Source organism: Synchytrium microbalum (assembly GCF_006535985.1).
Source record: "Synchytrium microbalum strain JEL517 chromosome Unknown SmJEL517_scf0004, whole genome shotgun sequence".
Lineage (NCBI taxonomy): Eukaryota > Fungi > Chytridiomycota > Chytridiomycetes > Synchytriales > Synchytriaceae > Synchytrium > Synchytrium microbalum.
Window position 1 is genome coordinate 213,432 of NW_022158353.1, and position 18,561 is coordinate 231,992.

Genomic DNA, 18,561 nt, shown 5'->3' on the forward strand with positions numbered 1-18,561 from the left:
AAAGTAGCAGTATCTGCATATTTCGACGCTCTTTTCCACAATGCCTTCCTTGCGGCACGACATTCTTTGCACCATAGACGAATTCTTTGCCACAACAATGTACGCAAGCTGAGTTTTCAAGTCTCGTTTTCCCAGCCGTTGGTTTGGAAATTTCAATTAATAACATGCATCATTTTAATAGATTCTTGTTTGGTGCATATGGTGCAATACGTGCTGGGATTACGGGAGCCGGTGAATTAACGAATGATTCGTTGATTGTTATCGCGTTTGGATTTGGGTGTGAGTCAACTGGTTTTTTGGGAAGGATGCAAATGATGTGGACTAATTCTGACTTTGCATTTGTCTATAGTCTCTTTGATGACTGCTGTGAGTGGTTTGTTGATGAACTGGCGCAGTTACACACAGCCCTTTGTTGTTGCTGACGTTGGTTTACTCGGAAAGCTACACTTTACAAATGTGCTGCTAACGCTTTATTGATGCTATGTGGGTATAGGTCTGGGTAGCAGCATCAACGTCCGGCGCATGCTGCAATCCAGTGATTGCCATGGTGGCATATTTGGCTGGAAAGCTCTCGTACGTGTACACTTCTCGTGCTTTTGTACCTTTATACAACATCAGCATGTCAAACTCTTTTCCTAGGGTCCTCCGCCTGATTCTCTACATCCTCGCCGAATCCCTCGCCGCAATCTTTGCAGCTGCACTCGTTAAGGCTCTCATGCCTGGCGACTTTATCGGCGCAACAACACCAGGATTTGGATCATCGCTCGCTCAAGCCTGGTTTCTCGAAATGGTTATGAGTGCTGTTCTCGCACTCGTCGTACTGAATGGGGCCATTGACGGGCAATCCAAAGAACTCGCACCACTACATATTGGATTGACGCTTGTTGTTATACATCTTGGAGCGGTGCCATTTAGCGGGAGCAGTGTAAATCCGGCGAGGAGTTTGGGGAGCGCTGTGCTGAGTGGTGTCTGGACGGGGCATTGGATTTACTGGACGTGAGTTTTGAAAGAACTGTTTTATGTATTGATGCGAAGCGTTATTGCCTTAGGGAACTGACAAGTGTATGTCCTTTAGTGCACCATTCGTGGGCGGTCTAATTGGATTTGTGATTTGGAAGCTCTTGCAAAAGGGACGTGCTGAGCCTGATAATGAGTATCTGGCTGCAGCAGTTGAGTAAGTTTGTTGCATCTTCATACTTTTTTATATCGTTTTTGCGTTATCAAGCAAATCGTGTTAACTGAGTAAACTTAGATTCATTGGAACAGCAATGTTTTTATTTCTCGCATATGCTGGTATTCAAGCTGCTGTACAAACCTCAGCCGGAACGTTTGCATCCACTCTTTTGGTTATTGCGCTTGCGTTTGGAAGTAAGTTGCGTTGGTGGGATGGGCAGTAACAAAAAAAGCGACTCAAAATCTCACTCTCAATAGTCAGTCTCATGATTACCGTATGGACATTTGGAGGTGAGATTCGCATTTAGCTATATCCTATCACGTCTGTTTCTTACAACTGACACATTCAAACAATAGGCGTAACAGGTATTACACGAATCTCGTCACCTCACACCGAAGCTGATCCTAACCGAACATTCCACCCTTTCAAAAGGCGCCCCACAAAACCCAGCAGTCGCCATCAGCGTCTTCCTGATCGGGAAAATGTCTCTCACACGTATGCTTCTCTACATCGTCACTGAACTCGCCGGTGGGCTTTTCGCTGGCGGTCTCGCATACGCCATATTCCCAAACAAGGTTGTCGGTGCCACGACGCTGGGAGATGGCACGACTCAAGTACAGGGCGTGTTTTTAGAGGCGATCACAACATCGTTCCTGCTTGTAGTCATATTGAGGGATGCCGTTAGTGGGTTTGCAGGGATTTTTGCAGTGAGTTATCACCCTGTCATGCAACGATACGAATGTGAAAATGATGCCTCTATTTTGACTAGCCCATCCCAATCGGGTTTGTTCTAATTGCAATCCACCTCGTAACTGTGCAATTCACCGGTGCATCAGTCAACATTGCACGGTCTTTGGGCACTGCTGTGATTACTGGTGTTTGGAATGATTTCTGGCAAGTACTTTAAACTATCCAAGTCTACCGCGACATGCTAATTGTTTTTTGCCTGTAGGATTTACATTGTTGGCCAAGCGATCGGCATCGTAATAGCCGTAGGAGTGTGGAAAGTAGCTGCAATGACTGATGCTGAAGCTGCTGCTGAAGCCAAAGCTGCGGCTTCGCCAACTACGACGTTGGTTGATGATGGTCCGACTGTTGTGAAGGTCGAGGGGGGTGATAAGATTGAGCAGGCTTGATTTTGAAGAGGGAGTTCTGTTTCTGGGGGCGTCTAATTCCTTTTATTTGGTTGGAACAATGTTTCAGTTTTTGGGAGTGATAATCTTGTGGGCATGAGAGTGATAATATGTCAATTAATAGTTATTGATAGTTATGTCTGATATTCTGAGACCGAGAAGTATAATATAACACCCTTTTATAAGGCGTGAATCGCAAGAACTGTGTGTCGCAAAGTGGTTGCACTCTTCAAAACGTTTAAATCACCCGTCTATTAGGAACTCGTAAGCCAAAAGGCAACGAGAAGTTGGACTGGCTCTGAACGTACATGATACTATGAAAAATGAGCTGGTACGTCACGAACTATCTAAAACGCTTCAGATCAGACAGCAAACGAGAAATGATTTACACACACTTTTTTAAACTCAGCAAAATCTTAAAGAGGAGGAGGAGGCAACACATTTAAGCCCTCTACCAACACCGAAACCATATGATATATTCAAAGGACTACCAGACGAACTGATTGGTGCCATCTTCATACGGACTCAGCATCCATTAAACCTTAGTTCTTGCTCCCGTCGTCTGTATCGCATTTCGCGAGATGAAAGACGTATGTTGCCCTGCTGTAGCTCGAAAATGGATTCAATAACTCCTTCATTATCCCTCTAGTACGAGCACAATGGCTACTGCTACATCCAACGACTCTCTTCTACCATCACCCAATTCCAGCATGCATCACCCTGAGATCAATCCCATCAACACCAACCACCTTCTTCCCACTCGCCATAATGTCATCTCAACAAACCCTCAAGCTCTTCATCCAATACTGCAACCAGTGCCAACGGCAAACGCACTTTGACCGTGTTGCCATTGCCGTAGTGTGGAAGTTCGCAATCGAGAAATGCTATGAGGATGTCATTATAGCGATTCTGAATGGAGTCAGGACGAAAGATGTTATTAATACACGAGATTTCTTGTGCTGGTTTTTCGTAAGGCCGTATGGTGAGCGCCCATTCCAGCTCGCGACAATCAAGGTCGTAAGGGACGCGTGTAACGGGGAGACATTGAATGCGAATGAGATTGAAGTTGTTATTAGGGATGGACAGGCTGATGCGGCTGTGATGTTGCTAAGGTTTATGGGTGTTAATGAGTGGTATACGTTCATTGTGGAGAGAGCCTTCCACTTGAGGAGGATGGATACGGTTACGTTGTTGATGGACTTTTGGGATGTGAAGAAGGGCGGTGATGCTAGGATTGATCGGTTGAGGATGGGGTTTGAGGCTTTAAATACGTAGTGAAAAGGACGCTGTGTGGAATTGTAGGGAGTGTGGGCGGTATCGCTCAAAGTGGATAATTTATTTCGCATGATACATAATAGATTAATGCATAAATACGCGTCTGAGGGTCGCTTTCCGTCTCGCCTGTCTCGTCAATACACTAAGATTGATGATCACCCGCACCAATCACTCAAAAATCTTAAAAGACGCTAGAACTGATGGCGGATGATGATGGATTATCAGCCCGATCATATGTATCGCTAATATCCTTCTTTGTATGTATCTACTTCTGTGTCGCCCCATTAGATATTAGGCTCCCAAAATGGTGTCCTCTCCAAACATTGCGGATTGATTTGGGAAGTGCACCTGTGATATGTGTGCTGTTTGAATTGGCCACGACTGTGATGTCGCCTGATGTGGTTAGGCTTGGGATACTGGGATCTAATGGGATTCAACCGTGGGCTATTGTCGTGCTTTGTGAGTGAACATGAACGTTGCGGGTGAAACGTATTGAAGGTTGGTTGGCTGACACTTTGGTTGTTTGACTTGTAGTCTTTTCGCTGGCGTACGTCAGTATAAGTATCGATCTTACAGGATTGTTCAGTTTTATTGCCTTCCAGGTATGTTGCTGGAAACCAAAAAAAAGCATACAGGTTTGTTTGAACGCTGACCACTTTGGCAACTAAGGTCACAAAACGTGGGAAAGGAAACGGTCGTAAATTGTATGATTATCTGTTTATGCTGTCGGTACTCTTGACCATTTTCACGTCGAATGACGTAGTAGGTATGTGCAAAGAAAGCTCTTGTTCAAATACTTGAATATCCGAAGCTTCAAATTTTGAACTGACCACATACTTCCCCTCGTAGTCTTAACCGTAACACCAATCCTCTGCTACCTCGGCATCGCATCCCACATAGACGTGTCTGCCTTCACACTAAGCAGCTTCATAGTCTGCAATATCGCATCCATGATGCTCTACATTGGAAACCCAACAAACGTAGTCGTAGCTCAAGCATCAAACATCAATTTCATACAATTCACAGCCGTAATGGGCATCCCCACAATCGTCGGAATCATAACAGCCTACTTTGCAACGAAACTATTGATTTCACATTTAATTCCACGTAATATTCAGCCACCACCGTCCGAAGCTGAACATACTTACGCACTCAAAGATCGGAATGGCGCTATATTTGGTGTTGGGGTGCTGCTATCGTGTCTGGTGTGCTTGATGGTAGTTCCGCTGTTTACAGATGTGGGTGTATGGTTGTTGACTGCTCCGTTTGGGTTGCTGATGCTTGTAAAGGATGTGTTTACGGATTTGAAAAGGACGAGGTCGTCAGAGTCTGAGAGGAATAGTTTGAGTATGAAGGAGATGTCCGATGTCAAGAGCCATGACCGGAATAACAGTAGTGTGCATCGGAATAGTCTGCCGTATATACAGGAAAGTAATACTGTCGATGCAGCGGCGCCTGCAATGTTACAGGTGCTGCATGATTCAGGACATATTAATAACAGTCAGCATCACGAGCTGACTGCGCTTGCTAATGAAGAGACGGAGAGTGCACCCCCAGATGGTACCATGTTGGAGCAAGATATTGCCGCCACGAATATTAATAATAATGGGAAACCGCCAAAGTCACCACAGACATTATCACCTCCATCTATAAAGCACTCGGAAGCAAATCAAACAGAACCACCACGAACATCCATAACAAAGCCCAACTACCTCCTAAAACGCCTCCCCATAACATACACAGCAATATCCCGATGCCCATGGCGCATAGGCCCCTTCGCACTCGGAATGTTTGTCCTCGTTGAATCCCTCAACGCCCTAAACTGGACTGCAGTACTCGCAATCGGGATCGCTCGCATATGTCAAACCGTCCCTGCCGCCATATTCGCAATCGGGTTTCTCTCAGCGCTAGCATGCTCCCTCCTAAACAATCTCCCCATGACAATTCTCGCAGTTCGAATCCTCCAGCATCCGAATTTCTCGGCTGGGGTTGGTGGTGATGCTGCTCATCAGCAACAGATTTATCAGGCTGCACTGTGGGGACTCGTGGTGGGGTCGAATATTGGTGCTGATTTGACGTTTGTAGCTAGTCTTGCTGGGCTAATGTGGAGCGAGTTGCTGAAGATGCATCCGGGGATGGAGATGAAGCAGTGGCGGTTTGCGAAATTGTGTGTGGGGGTTATGGTGGTGTCGCTTACGGCGAGTTTGAGTACGTTGGTGGTGGAGTGGGTTGTTGTTGGGAAGCTGTAAGATAGGGTCATAAACAATAATTATCTGAAACAAGACATTGAAGTAATTATCATTCTATCATGTTATTAAAGTATCTCATCATTAGAGTAATTGCAGAAACTCATAATAAAAGTATCCAGTAACAAAGTCAACGTCACAAATGCATTTATTTACTTATGCGAGTTACAAGAGGGTTATGGAGCAAGTACAATATAACAGAATTCGAATTTTGGGCGAAGACCCACCACAGTATAAGAAAGTGAGAAAACTGGTGAGCAAAGAAAAGTAGCCACATGCTGCAAAATCGAACAAAAACAATGACAAAAGAGGAGGCATCATTCACAACCGCACAGCACAATCATCCGAAGACATGCCGGCAGTGTAACCCGAAGGCCACTGGTAGCGTGCTGCTGTCCCTCTGTACCCCACAAAGTATGTAATCCGAAGACCATACAATCTTCATCATAGAGTTATAGGCATACATTGCACATACAATGTACATATATAAACATCCGTTGAACCCGAAGGCAACGTTTTAAGTAATCCTGCCGAGCCGAAGAATCGTTGTTTGGCAGTGCCATTTGCTACCAATCAAGAAGACGATGCAAGGATTGCGTTTCGATTATCCTCCCTCTTTCAATATTCCAACCGTATAACCTCGCTACTTTGTTCACCTTCTTTAAAATGCCAGTGCTTTTGTTCCTTCCATCTCAGAAATACCACAGTTCCTATAGAATTATTGACAACACGAGCGAGAGTAAAGAAAACAACCACACGCTCAACAATTCAAGCGAACGAAACAATGACGGTGCTGTGCGGTTGCAAACGATGCCTCCTCATTTGTCATTTGCAATCGCACAGCACCAACCCGGAAGGCGAACCAGCAGTGAACCCAGAAGGCAACCGCAGCGTGCTGCTGTCTGTCTCTACTCCAAACGCATGAACGCAGAACGCCATGCGATCTTCATCGTAGAGTTACATATACACACAGATATGTAAACACCCGTTTAACCCAGAAAGTAATGTTTTAAGTAGTCTTGCCGAATCACGAAGACCGTTGGTTGGCAGTACCAATCAAGACCACGATGCAAGGACTGCGTATAGAATTCCTCCATTCTCGAGTTGACAATTGGCCTTGCAACTTTGCTCACACTTGCGCCTTTCAAGTGGTTGTTGATGTCAGGATTTCGGATAGAGGGAAACTTGCTCTGAGAGAGGAGGAAAGAGAAAATCAGCATTGCTTTGAAGACAGTTATAATCCGGGTGACTTGCCAGCCTTGTTGAATTAAGCTTGCTGAAGAACACGACCAACGGTCTTTTCCTGCGAGATCTGACCAAAAGGACAGGCCCTCAGCGAGCATCCAGTGGCCATCCTCGAGCGTCTGGAGCCTCCGAGTAGGTACGGGCCTTCTCTTCCCTCCACTATCAGTCCTTTTCGACCGCCTATTGCTGGTAGATATTTTGTGAAAATTGCATTGAGGAAGCATTCAAGAGTCCGTAACACGTCTGGTTCTCACGGATTACGTGTAAATTCACTAGTTTACAAGAGATATGTTGATCAAAAGGCCTGACTCGTACTGCGCTTCATCACTCGTAAAACCACACTGTCATGGAAGTCATGAGAGCAATGTGACTCTACTGGTAAACCAGCTGCATGCATGGTAGAGAATCGATTACTCCATGACAGATATATATGTAGAATGCTCACAATTAGCCAATCCGTTCATTTTGGTACTTAACATTTGGTTGACAAAGCAGTATCACGTTTTTGTTGACTGACTTTACGTTGTTATTCCAAAACTCGTTGACGAGCCAAGAAAATATCTAGAAATCTGCATCGTGATACCTCTTTACTCTGCAATCTTGCCCTCGCCTCTTGGTTTTCAACATTGGCGTCCTCTCGCTTCCAAGAAATCCAAACCTTCACGAAACCACGAAGACAGCCTGCACCCAGAAAGAGACTCGGAAGGTACGTATATTCGTAAATTCAGAACTCTTGAACGTTTAGATAGCCATTTCGAAGCACCCCTGGAGCTTCCTGCTACACCGGCAAAAGTTCTCGCCCAGTTGTTGCTGATGGTGCACGACCACTTTGAACGTTTAAGCATATTATTTTGACCACATTAATGCGATTTTGTTGCTTCAGAACTACGTATTCACTCATTACCATATCCCTTCACTGTAGGTCAAGCGTAGAAGGAACTTCAACATACGGACATTTGAACAACTTTGAAACCGGATCAACTAACCACAGCTCAACAAGATGACTATCATCGTTTACCATGGCAAGTACAGTAGCTGATCTTGTTGTTGCTTTCCTTTGAATGATGCTAGTGATATCATGTTGAAAAGACAGCACGTCCTGCTTGAGGCCGGAACTGCTCGCCTAACACCCGTGCCATTCTACTGCTAGCTCCCACATCTCCATACGGAAACAAAGTCAAGATTGTCCTCGCTGAAAAAGGCTTGCCATTCACAGTGAAGCCAACCCTCCCATTTGGACTTACAGTCTCGCCAAAGCAAGAAGTTCCCTACATCGAAGATGGACCAGTGCTCTTAACCGACTCTCGCATCATCTGCGAGTACCTGGACGAAAAGTACACCCAGCACAAGATGATGCCTTCAGATCCATTGGAGAAGGCTAAACTGAGAGCCATTATTGACGTTGTTGATTCCCAGTTGGAAGGAATTAAGTGAGTTATTTTTCGTCTGTTGCGTGGTTCCAAAAGCCTGTAGGCTCACACTTATATTTTTGTATAGCTGGGGCGTAAGCATCATCAAAAATCTGTAAAAAATACCACAACCGTGCTGACTTTTATATTTCTCACCCAAAACATAGCTAGGTGAAATCCTCTTCTGGCACAGAGCCGGCACCGAAGGCCAACTCCGAGAAACCCTTCTCGCCAATGCCAAGACGTCCACCGACAACTATATGATATGGTTGTCTACTCAATTGGGCGACAAGCAGTGGTTTGGTGGAAGCATGTTCTCATTGGCTGATGCAGCTGTTGTCAGTCATATGGTAAATACAGAAATCTCTTCTGTTACACCAGACGCATCTACTCCTGATGCTTAATTTTATTTAAAATTTAGATTGGAACCGATCGAATGGGTTTTGGACCTGCTGCATCTACACCTATCGGGAAGTGGTGGGAACGTAAGCCTACAAATCGATCAATTCCGTTTTTGAAGATCGCACGAAAACTGATTGTGCTTTTGTTGTCGTAGGTGCCAAACAACGTAAAGCAGTCGCAGCCATACTAGCTGAAAAGGAAGCCGTCGCAACAGACGGTGGCAAAGCTCGTCGAGAAATGCTATATGAAAAGAAGGCGTTTAGACGCCAATACCGTGACCATAGACTCGAATTCATGATTCGATCAGGAGGAATTAGTGTTGTTGAGGCTGGTATCAAGGCAGACAATATTCGGTTTACAGAGCCTGAAAAGTTTGCTAAAGCCAGCAAGCTGTAGAAGTGACTTGTGAAGACTTTGCAGGCTTGTGTGATTGAAAGATCTCAATTATTGTTATTTGACATGATGTGATGTTAAAATATATAATTGAAAGAAAAGACGTGGTCTCTGGTTGTTAGTGCAGATCGGTATCTTGGGTTACGACTTGAGCAAAGTTATGAAGGCCAAAGCGACGCACAAATCGCATTGCTCAGGCCTAAGTCAGGAGAATTTACGCTTTTGCTTCTGATTATCGAATTTGTTTCTCAGCTATGGTTAATCTTATACATTGCACATAGATGCATATATAGAAGCACCCGTTGAACCCAAAGGCAACGTTTTAAATAATCTTGCCAAGCCGAAGAATCGTGGTTTGTACATGAACAGCATAGCTTTCAATGGGTGCAAACTCAAAAATTATTTTCTTTAGTGCTGATGATCTTTACAGCAAAAAAAACATTATACTTGCAAACGGTAAACGAAAATATAAATTGCACTTTTTTGGGAGAGTTCTTCAACTCACTTCTAATAGTGTGGCGTTGCTCTGCGACTATTCAATGTAGAATCCAACACGAATCGATCCAGCAGTCGAAAGAATTTTTGAGAGTATGGTGTTGTTGCTAACATCAAGTCTACCACGTGCAAAAAACGGATTAGATTCTTCAGGAACAAAATTTTGTCTTTGACCACAAGACTTGCCAGTAACAGGCTGAGAATGATCAACCCCTTCCAACACATGTAACTGGACATGATCTGCTCCGACTTTTTCTAATGCGCGAACAAACTTGCGTGATGATGATACTGGCACTGTCGAGTCCTATAAAAATAAAACGGTTAGACAAGTCAGAGGCTTTGCAGCAACCTGTCTCTGAGTCTCTGAAACAGACATCTGAATCTTTGACCCATCTTTCCAAACAAACAAAAAAAGCCGGAAGATACTGTATGTGTACGTACATCAGCACCATGTATCAGTAACACATTCCGTGGAAGTGACCTGATTGGTTTGCCGTTAAGGATAAGTTTGAAATCAATAGCTTCCAATAAACACGTTGGTGATGAGCCTTTGAACTTTTTAGTTTTGTGTCCTAAAGTGGTGGAAAAGGGTTTCAGCCTCAACAATTCGGCAAAAAAATCGCAGGAGATAGGAGTGAAGCCTCAATATATTTGGCGACGTACGTACCCATGACACGAGCCATAGCAGACACTTCTTCAACACCACGATTGGCTTCAAATTGATAATGGTCTACAATATCGTACACGCCCGATAGCCTATCAAAGACAAAAAGAACACATATTAGCAAAAAGCGAGGTGAGTACCATGCGACGAATACTTTGCAGAAGACATCCAATCCACTTGGCCCGCAACACCACCACAGGATACATTATCATATTATCATAGAAAGGCCGCAAACGTTTTTCAAGGCATCCTGCAACCAACATGACTTTCAGCACCACCGCACTCTTTCCTTTCGTCTCAAACGAACCATGCTTTCAAAACACAAGCAACCTCAACAATCCCCAAACTGCCTCACTTGCACTTACAATATAAGTCCTCGAATAGGAGGCAAAGGTATAGAATAACACGGTAACGGAAACTCTATCGACGTATTCGACTTGCTCAACTTCACTTCAGATCCAACTGCATCATGTACTATAGTATAAGCCCCTAGATGTGCTCCTGCTGAATGGCCCATAATGTATAAGTTGTTTGGGTCTCCTCCATATGTCCTGTATTGATCAAAAGCGGAAAATTGAATATTCATCGAAGAGGAGATTGATGGTCGTTTTTTTTGGTTTCAGATAAGAAGCTCGAAATAGCGACGTGATATATTTACCTGATGTGAGCAACAGTCCACTCAATAACAGCTCGAATGTCCGACACCATTTCAGCTAGATAACCCGTTGGGAATGTGCTATAGTTGGGGACTACGACTACATATCCCTTTTCTTGCATTACCGAAGCCATGGGACCATACATTCTCTTGTCACCTATTGATAAATAGAGATGCCGTGAGGTGAATGACGCGGTCACGTATGAGGGAACAGTGATTGTCCTTTTTTTGGTGCTCCCAACAGCGACAAGCCTTCAAAACAACGTCAGTACACACCTGAACTCCACGAACCCCCATAAATAAATATAACCACCGGCAATTTTGGATAATCAGCTCTCTTCGTCGCAGCCTCACCAGCACCCCTCCCCGTAGGTTCCGAGCAGTACACATCCAGCTTCTTATCCTGCGAGCTGCCATAATGTATATCCTCACACACACGCGAGCTGGACGTACTCTCGCTCCTCTTTGCAAAACATTTCTTGGCCATCCATTTTATAGAAATTGGTAGCACGTCTGTAATGAAGAAGAAGACTGCTGAGAGAGCTGCCTTTGTTACTAGTGCGACTCGGTATGGTGATAAGGGGAGGTATGGCAGCTGAGTGTTGAAGTAGACGGGGCGTTTGGTGTTGTCTCGTTGGGCATCTGAAATTGGGGTAAAATGTGTGAGTTTTGATGTTGACGGGTTTGATGGGATTGGACGGTGGAATGCGAGAATTAAAGAGGCAATATGATTGTAAATCATATAGTTAATGATATCATGAAGAGCTTACATGCAAGATAAACTGCCCATGTTATTAAATAGCTACAAATAATAGCCAAAACCACAGCTGGAAATGCTGCAACCGACAATGGAAGGATTATTGGTAACGAGAAGATTCCGACTGCGATTCGGACATCTTTTCTTCCTATGAAGCTAATCACGCTGTTCATTCTCGTCGAGCTGACTGTTGTTCTCATGACTTTCTTACTGCGAGTTGAAAAACATGTGAAAGTGCATGCAAAGTCATGCCAAAGAACCAAAGATCTGAACGAAACGAGCTCATTGAACGCGTTCTGTAACTATTCAGATCGAGATCTATTATGTATCTACTCCATTTTATCCATCAAGCAGCAGCAGCCATCTTCTTAGCAAACTCCCTCTCCCTCATAACAACCTCATCAACCTCCCTCAAACTACTACTACTATCCGCAACAACTTTCTCCAGCACCTGCTTTGGCGTCATACCTTTCCAAGCGTCCTTCCCAACCCTCTTCAACACCTTAATCCTCGTCAACAACGGACTATACAATGGCAACCGCATCTCCACCACACTATCAACCACAATCTGCCGTATACTAAAACTCGATCCAACACCCTTCCGGCGCGAATCCATCAGCACGCCCGAGAAGATTGTCTTGTTTGGCTTTGTGCGTGATTGGATTGTTTCTAGTAGCAATACAGAGCCTGGAGCTAGATATGTGGAGGGGGAGAGCGGGTTGAAGAGGGATGATCTGTTGTCTGTGTCGTATCGGGATGTTAGGTCTGCGTTTATGCGACGGAGAAGGACACCACCTCTGCGACGACGGTAGATGGGGTCGTGGCAGTCGCCGTGTGGTATTGGGGGTGGGAGTGTCCGGCCGCCTTCTGATGGTTTGAATGGTGCGAGTGCGATGGCGCTCTTTTCATCGGCTGCGGTATAGATGGTTGTGTCAGTTTGATGTTTTGATTCCCAAAAAAAACAAGCAACCGTTGATGACTGGATGAAACACGCCAATGTCAAGACCCTTCAGGACACGAAATGTGTAAATCCCATCTAATTTAATCCAGTTATAACATACCTTGTTTGGTTCTACTACCAATCTTTGCAGTCTTTCCCTTCATTGGTTCAGCTGCAAAACTTCGATGATGAGACTTGACGAGTACAGATTGTACAGGCAGTTGTCGTGCTACTATAGACTGCTGTATCCCTACAGTAGAGTATCGCAACATTAGGTGCTTTGGGATGAATGACATTGTGCTATATGATGTTTTTTGTAAAAGTGTTGAAGATGCAAGTTTCATGAACAATTCAGAAAGTACTACGCGTAATAGATTAACGTTCTATTTCTAATGAGTAAGAATATTTACATACTATAATGATATCGATGAGTATCGTGTTTATCGCAGTGGTTCAATTTGTCCAGTTCATAGGTAAAGACGTGTTTGATGTACCATATTCAGGCTAGCTCGTGTCAGAATAGCATGGCTCGTTTTGTATACACAATCCAGTTCAGTTTTGCTTTCTATACCTCCTAGCTTGTTATTTCACAGTATCCAAGAGCGATTTTATCGGTTCTGTTCAATCAGCTTGACCACTTGCTCATAAACAATCCAGTTGATGGAATGTATAGGCACAGCTCTAAATAGGGTAGCAGTGAATCTACATTTGATAGTAACGCCAGTGAGAAAAAAATAGATAGAAAAAAAAAGTATCCGAGGAAGTCACCGATGTCCTATGCGTTAAGAAGACGAAGAATCAACATATACCCACCCATTATAAAAACCTCTTAATCCCTCTCTTGCAAATATCGTCTTGACTATATCAACCACTTTACTCTCACTGCCCGTCGTTTCAAGCAAGATTTGCTTCTGTACTCGTGTCTTGACCATATCAACAGGAAATATGACCAGCCAAGAGGTAATTCCCGATGCTGCTCCAGATAGTAGATGTGTCAAAGGACCTGGTTTCTTGTCAGATGGAGTCAATAGTCGTTTGGCTGATTCGTAGCTGGAGAAGTATATGCCTGTGCCGACAGAGTCTCTAAGTGATTGAAAGGATGGTTAACTGTTTCTGCTAGACACCGAAAAGCTCGTATCTCAAAGCATCGGGCTTTCACTTACCTCAAAAGGTGAAGCGATATTCCACGATACAATCCAACAACACCTTTAGCTCTGATGATATCAGAAGCGACTCGAAAACTTGACTTTGTTTTCGACCTCGTTGTTGCTGCGCTCGACGCTAAAACCAATCTCTCAAGTTGTCTCTGAATCTTAACCAGCTCCAACGGACACGATAGTACCGAAACACCAACACCAGCCGTCGTCCCAGCAGCAGTCGATATAGCAACGAGGGCAGATACACTGGTATCCGTATTCCATTGCGTTGTGGCAGACAATCTAGCCTTTGTCGACGTGTATATACTAAACGAGATCGATTTGACTGCTGCTACTGTGACTAGTGGTGGTCCACAACCACGAAAGAAGCCTATTAGACCTTCCTTGGCGTATGTCTTTCGTATACAGTCGTTCATAGACAGATAGTCGTATGCTTGCATTCGTGTTTTAAGGGAATCGAATGGGAAGCCTACGAGGACTGAGCAGAAGGCTGCTGATGAGGCACCAATCACATGCTAATAGATAAACGGCAATTAATATGATGACATGAATAGAATGATCATATTTGTCTTGTGTGCTCGTGTTTTGTGAGCGAAGAGTCACAGATTGTATTGTCACTTCACGACAATCAGAAAAGAGGCAATCTTTCACGAAATGAATCGATCAAACGTGACTTGCATAGTTGCTTCTTTATACCTTGGCCGAATAGATATATGACGGCAAACCATGATTTTTGAAGCTTGCTCCAGATTGCGATGTTGTCGCAGCAATTTGCGTAAGTTGAGATAGTTGTTCAGCCATTATTCTATATGGTATTCTATATACTCTATATCTAATCCAGCGATTCAGTTCTAATATAATACAACTATGATTAGCCTCATGTTCTTTAAAAGCTTCAAACAACGACCAAGATTAGAGCTCATTGAACATACATTTTAATAAGGAGTACACGGTCAACAGTCCTCTAGTCCCTTCTACTATCTGGCCACCTCATCTAATTCTACCAACTATGCCTCCAAAGTCGCAGATGTCCACTCCAAATCTCAAGATTGAACCTCTGACTCAACCAACCGAGGTATGTGTTTGAAGGGACGAATCACGTACAGTATTTACATTTAAACTGATTTTGTACGTGTCTTTTATGTAGCATCGATACCAGTAAGTTTAACTCATGTGTTTTGGCACGGAACATTTGGACATTGGATGTTGACCATGCTTTGTTCACCACGCATTGTTGCAGGACGGAAATAGAGCAAGTAAGTCAATATGAGAGCTATGTCATTATGGTGAATGTTTCAATTATGAGAACTTGACTACTTGGCAAAAAATATACAAACCTAACACTGTATATCCAATTAGATGATGTTTGTCTTTGGCGAAGTCTCAGAACCACTCGACGCAACGGTACAACTCATTGAAGATATCGTGCAACACCAGATCTCGGAATTGGTAAACAACCCAAAAAAAGAACCGTTACAGTAGTTCTCGATGTATCATCTAACACACACCCGCATCTCTACTAGATCCAACAAACAACACAGCACGTCCTCACGAAAAGAAACTCTCGAATCATAACAGCAGAAGACATTGTGTTTCTGATACGTCGAAATCCAGCCAAGGTGCGTCGACTACGATCATATCTCAGTTGGAAGGATGTGAGGAGGAATACAAGTGAGAAGGATGGTGGGAGTGCTGTTGATCCTGAAGATTTGTTGGAGAGTGGAGCTAGTCCTGTTATTACTACCGGTAAGAAATCGAACTGGTTGGTTTAGAGTCAGGCAATCGTTCGCTTTTTTTGCCAACTCTTTTCTTGCATCGCTTCTTTTAGACAAGTCAATGAAAGTCAAGAGAGCAAAGGTATGCTAGTTTGTCTTTGAAAGCTCAAACTGTGGTTTGAATCTACCTAGACTACACAACAAACACAAAAAAATACCTCTCGTTATCTTCGCGAAATAGATCCATTTCTCGTGGGACCCATTATCATCCTTCAACGCTATGGTAGACGACTATTCGGCTGATGAGGACGACGATGATAATGATGATGAGCAAGATCTTGATGATGAGCAAGATCAAGCTCATCAAGCGCATATTCAACGCTTACGTACTGAAGATGAAGTTACAAAGGCGATGACTCTTGAAGGTAAAGGGTTCAGCCGTCCCCACGCAACATCGAACAGTTTTTTTGGTGCCGTTTTGCCTTTACTAACGGAAAAACATGATATCAATGGTTTGCTCAGAATACAAGAGATGGACTGAATGTCGAGGTGCTTCTTTCACGTATAAGAAGGCTAAAAAGTTTCGGGAATGGTGTGGTCTTACTGGGTAAGGTTATTTCGTTCGACAAGAGTCAATTATTGAGTTCTGAAAGTGTTTTTTTGCTGTCATCTGACAGTCATTTCTAAGGACAAAGATTAAACACCAACCCATTAACAATTCTTAAACATAGAACCTACGAATCAAAATCAAACACCGAAATAATCGACATCCTCGGCTTTCTATCCTACGACATGGTCGGAAACCTAACAGAAACGGCACTCCGAATAAAACAGGAATGGGATTTATCGAAACGTAAAAAGACATCAACAAGTAGTGGTGCTGTTACTCCTGCCGTCGCAGATAACGAACATAATAACAACATGAATATGGACGAAGATGAAGAAGACGATGATGATTATCTAGCATCGTTGGCAGGTATGAATTCACTATTCGGGAAGTCGGTTAGTGAAAGGACGCCACTGCTGCCTTCTCATGTGCATGCTGCATATCGGGAGAGTCAGATGGAGAGGAGTCATGTGTTGAGGAATTTTAGAGGTGGGGTTGTGAGGAGTTCTGAGGTGTTTATATGAGAGAACGACATTTGGAGATATTCGCTGATGTTTTTTGTGCATGTTGTACATACATTTTTTTCTATACAAAGATTCATTGAACCAATCAATCAATCAATGACTACGTTTACACAACATTCATTCTCTGACAGGACGCTCATTTGGAAGTAGCTACGCCATTGGAACGAGTAGGATTGGTAGTTTTCATGTCTTGAGCAACGTCATTTCGTCATTAGGTTGTGTTTTGCTCATCATCATCATTTTTGAACGGCAATAACGCAAGTAAGTTTGACCTGTGTTCGAAATCATACAAGCGTATTCCTTTGAATCGTATCATCGGCACTTCCAGAGGGACGCGGAAATCATGAAAACTGTTATTTGACATCATTGAGCAGTTATGAATTCACTTGTCGATTAATGAAAAGACATCATTGTTACCTTCTCCTATGCATGTCGAGCATCGGAAGATACAGGTGGGATGTATTAATGACATTTTGTGTGGGGTGATGTTAGAGCTGGGGTTGTCAACACTTGTGAGATCTCCGAATAAAGTGGTAACGATTTTTTTGCTCGCTTTGTTGCTATCCTTTAATGCTGCTCTTGTATACGTGCAAGTTGTACATATATTCTTCCTTGTTACTTATAATATACACTACAAAACATCACATATATTAAACCAATGACCACACTTTAATCCAAATCACCATTTTCAATACTAGCATTCCAATCACATTTAAATCTACCGCCGTCCCCACCCCTTCTTCTTCGCCCCCTCATCATCCCTCGGTCTATTTCCCGCATCAACAGGTGCCATACCTCTATTCCTTGGTGCTCCACCACCGCCAGCTCTAACAGGCGAAAACTCATCATCGTCACTATACACATTATTCTTCTTCCCATTCTTCTGTGGCTGCGATGGTGACCTAACTCTATCCCTCGGTGCAGCGACATCTGCTTTAGTAGGTCGACCTCTGGGTGACGCAGCTCTAGCGGATTTGCCAGCAAATCCAGCTTTCGGTTGTTCTATTGGCCGTGCACGTTGTTTAGGCGGGTAGTCTTCATCATCGTCGTCGTGTCGGGACGGTGATATGGCTCTGTGTCGTGGCATCGGGTCTCCTCTGATGTTATTGGGCTGGTTATTCCGAGGTGATTTCGGCGATGGTGATATAGCTCTTCGAGCATTAACAGGGATTCGTCGTCCATGGTTGTCAATCTCGTATTCAGCTTCCTCTATGACGATACTGTCGTCGTCTTCATCACCACCGTCTTCGTTGTCAGACGAGTCACTGTTGTCGGGATTATGTTTACGTCCAAAGCGTCCAAATATACCCTTCTTGGATGTTGGTGATTTCGGTGACTTTACAGCTTTACTTTTCTTACTTGACGATGCACCAGGCACAGGACTAGCGACATGTACGTCCCTTCCTAATCTAGTGCCTAATCCCAGCCCTTCATCAAGCGATACCTCCTTCCGCAAATGCTTCCCATTCGCATCCCCATTACTATGATTCAGTTTGCGCAACACTTGGGCCTGATGCATCTTTAGCTCATCAGGCAGTTCGACTTCTTGAGCGCTGAATGATTCGTCTCGAGGCGGGATGTTCAATACAGGGTATGTAGCATAGTTCTTGTTTCGTTTGAGAGATGATTTTGTTGGGAGGTGGTGGTGGTTTGGTGATGGATATGGGTTTTGGATTGATGTGGGGGATGTGGTGTATATGTTTTCTCGGTCGTTATTATTGGTTATGTTGTTGCTATATGGGTTGTAGTCGTCGTAACGTGGTCCTGCTG

The 18,561-nt window shown here is 43.8% G+C and overlaps 7 protein-coding genes across 7 annotated transcripts; 4 read left to right on the top strand and 3 right to left on the bottom strand.

The window, feature by feature from the left end:
• Positions 1-40: 40 nt before the first annotated feature.
• SmJEL517_g01170 (uncharacterized protein) lies at positions 41-2,310 on the top strand (the record flags this gene model as incomplete). The annotated part of the gene is made up of 12 exons (XM_031167098.1): positions 41-99; positions 182-279; positions 350-366; positions 494-573; positions 640-996; positions 1,076-1,174; positions 1,253-1,368; positions 1,432-1,464; positions 1,531-1,539; positions 1,607-1,881; positions 1,944-2,049; positions 2,165-2,310. The coding sequence occupies 12 exons, from the start codon at positions 41-43 to the stop codon at positions 2,308-2,310; spliced, it is 1,395 nt and encodes a 464-aa protein (XP_031026819.1).
• A 313-nt stretch (positions 2,311-2,623) lies between these two features.
• On the top strand, positions 2,624-3,582 carry SmJEL517_g01171 (uncharacterized protein; the record flags this gene model as incomplete). Its single annotated transcript, XM_031167099.1, has 3 exons — positions 2,624-2,638; positions 2,717-2,897; positions 2,957-3,582. 3 exons carry the CDS (start codon positions 2,624-2,626, stop codon positions 3,580-3,582), a joined length of 822 nt encoding a protein of 273 aa, XP_031026820.1.
• Positions 3,583-3,782: 200 nt separating this feature from the next.
• On the top strand, positions 3,783-9,280 carry SmJEL517_g01172 (uncharacterized protein; the record flags this gene model as incomplete). Its single annotated transcript, XM_031167100.1, has 9 exons — positions 3,783-4,041; positions 4,117-4,184; positions 4,252-4,348; positions 4,432-5,790; positions 8,224-8,503; positions 8,571-8,577; positions 8,650-8,832; positions 8,904-8,967; positions 9,039-9,280. 9 exons carry the CDS (start codon positions 3,783-3,785, stop codon positions 9,278-9,280), a joined length of 2,559 nt encoding a protein of 852 aa, XP_031026821.1.
• Positions 9,281-9,784: 504 nt separating this feature from the next.
• SmJEL517_g01173 (uncharacterized protein) lies at positions 9,785-12,021 on the bottom strand (the record flags this gene model as incomplete). The annotated part of the gene is made up of 8 exons (XM_031167101.1): positions 9,785-9,891; positions 9,947-10,076; positions 10,214-10,344; positions 10,440-10,528; positions 10,802-10,987; positions 11,095-11,248; positions 11,368-11,733; positions 11,862-12,021. The coding sequence occupies 8 exons, from the start codon at positions 12,019-12,021 to the stop codon at positions 9,785-9,787; spliced, it is 1,323 nt and encodes a 440-aa protein (XP_031026822.1).
• A 173-nt stretch (positions 12,022-12,194) lies between these two features.
• Positions 12,195-13,084, bottom strand: SmJEL517_g01174 (uncharacterized protein; the record flags this gene model as incomplete). Its single annotated transcript, XM_031167102.1, has 2 exons — positions 12,195-12,760; positions 12,910-13,084. The coding sequence occupies 2 exons, from the start codon at positions 13,082-13,084 to the stop codon at positions 12,195-12,197; spliced, it is 741 nt and encodes a 246-aa protein (XP_031026815.1).
• Positions 13,085-13,396: 312 nt separating this feature from the next.
• SmJEL517_g01175 (uncharacterized protein) lies at positions 13,397-14,746 on the bottom strand (the record flags this gene model as incomplete). Its single annotated transcript, XM_031167103.1, has 4 exons — positions 13,397-13,490; positions 13,602-13,871; positions 13,952-14,460; positions 14,642-14,746. 4 exons carry the CDS (start codon positions 14,744-14,746, stop codon positions 13,397-13,399), a joined length of 978 nt encoding a protein of 325 aa, XP_031026816.1.
• A 208-nt stretch (positions 14,747-14,954) lies between these two features.
• SmJEL517_g01176 (uncharacterized protein) lies at positions 14,955-16,791 on the top strand (the record flags this gene model as incomplete). The annotated part of the gene is made up of 9 exons (XM_031167104.1): positions 14,955-15,020; positions 15,093-15,103; positions 15,186-15,201; positions 15,305-15,394; positions 15,469-15,691; positions 15,774-15,802; positions 15,902-16,085; positions 16,183-16,267; positions 16,392-16,791. The coding sequence occupies 9 exons, from the start codon at positions 14,955-14,957 to the stop codon at positions 16,789-16,791; spliced, it is 1,104 nt and encodes a 367-aa protein (XP_031026817.1).
• Positions 16,792-18,561: the final 1,770 nt, after the last annotated feature.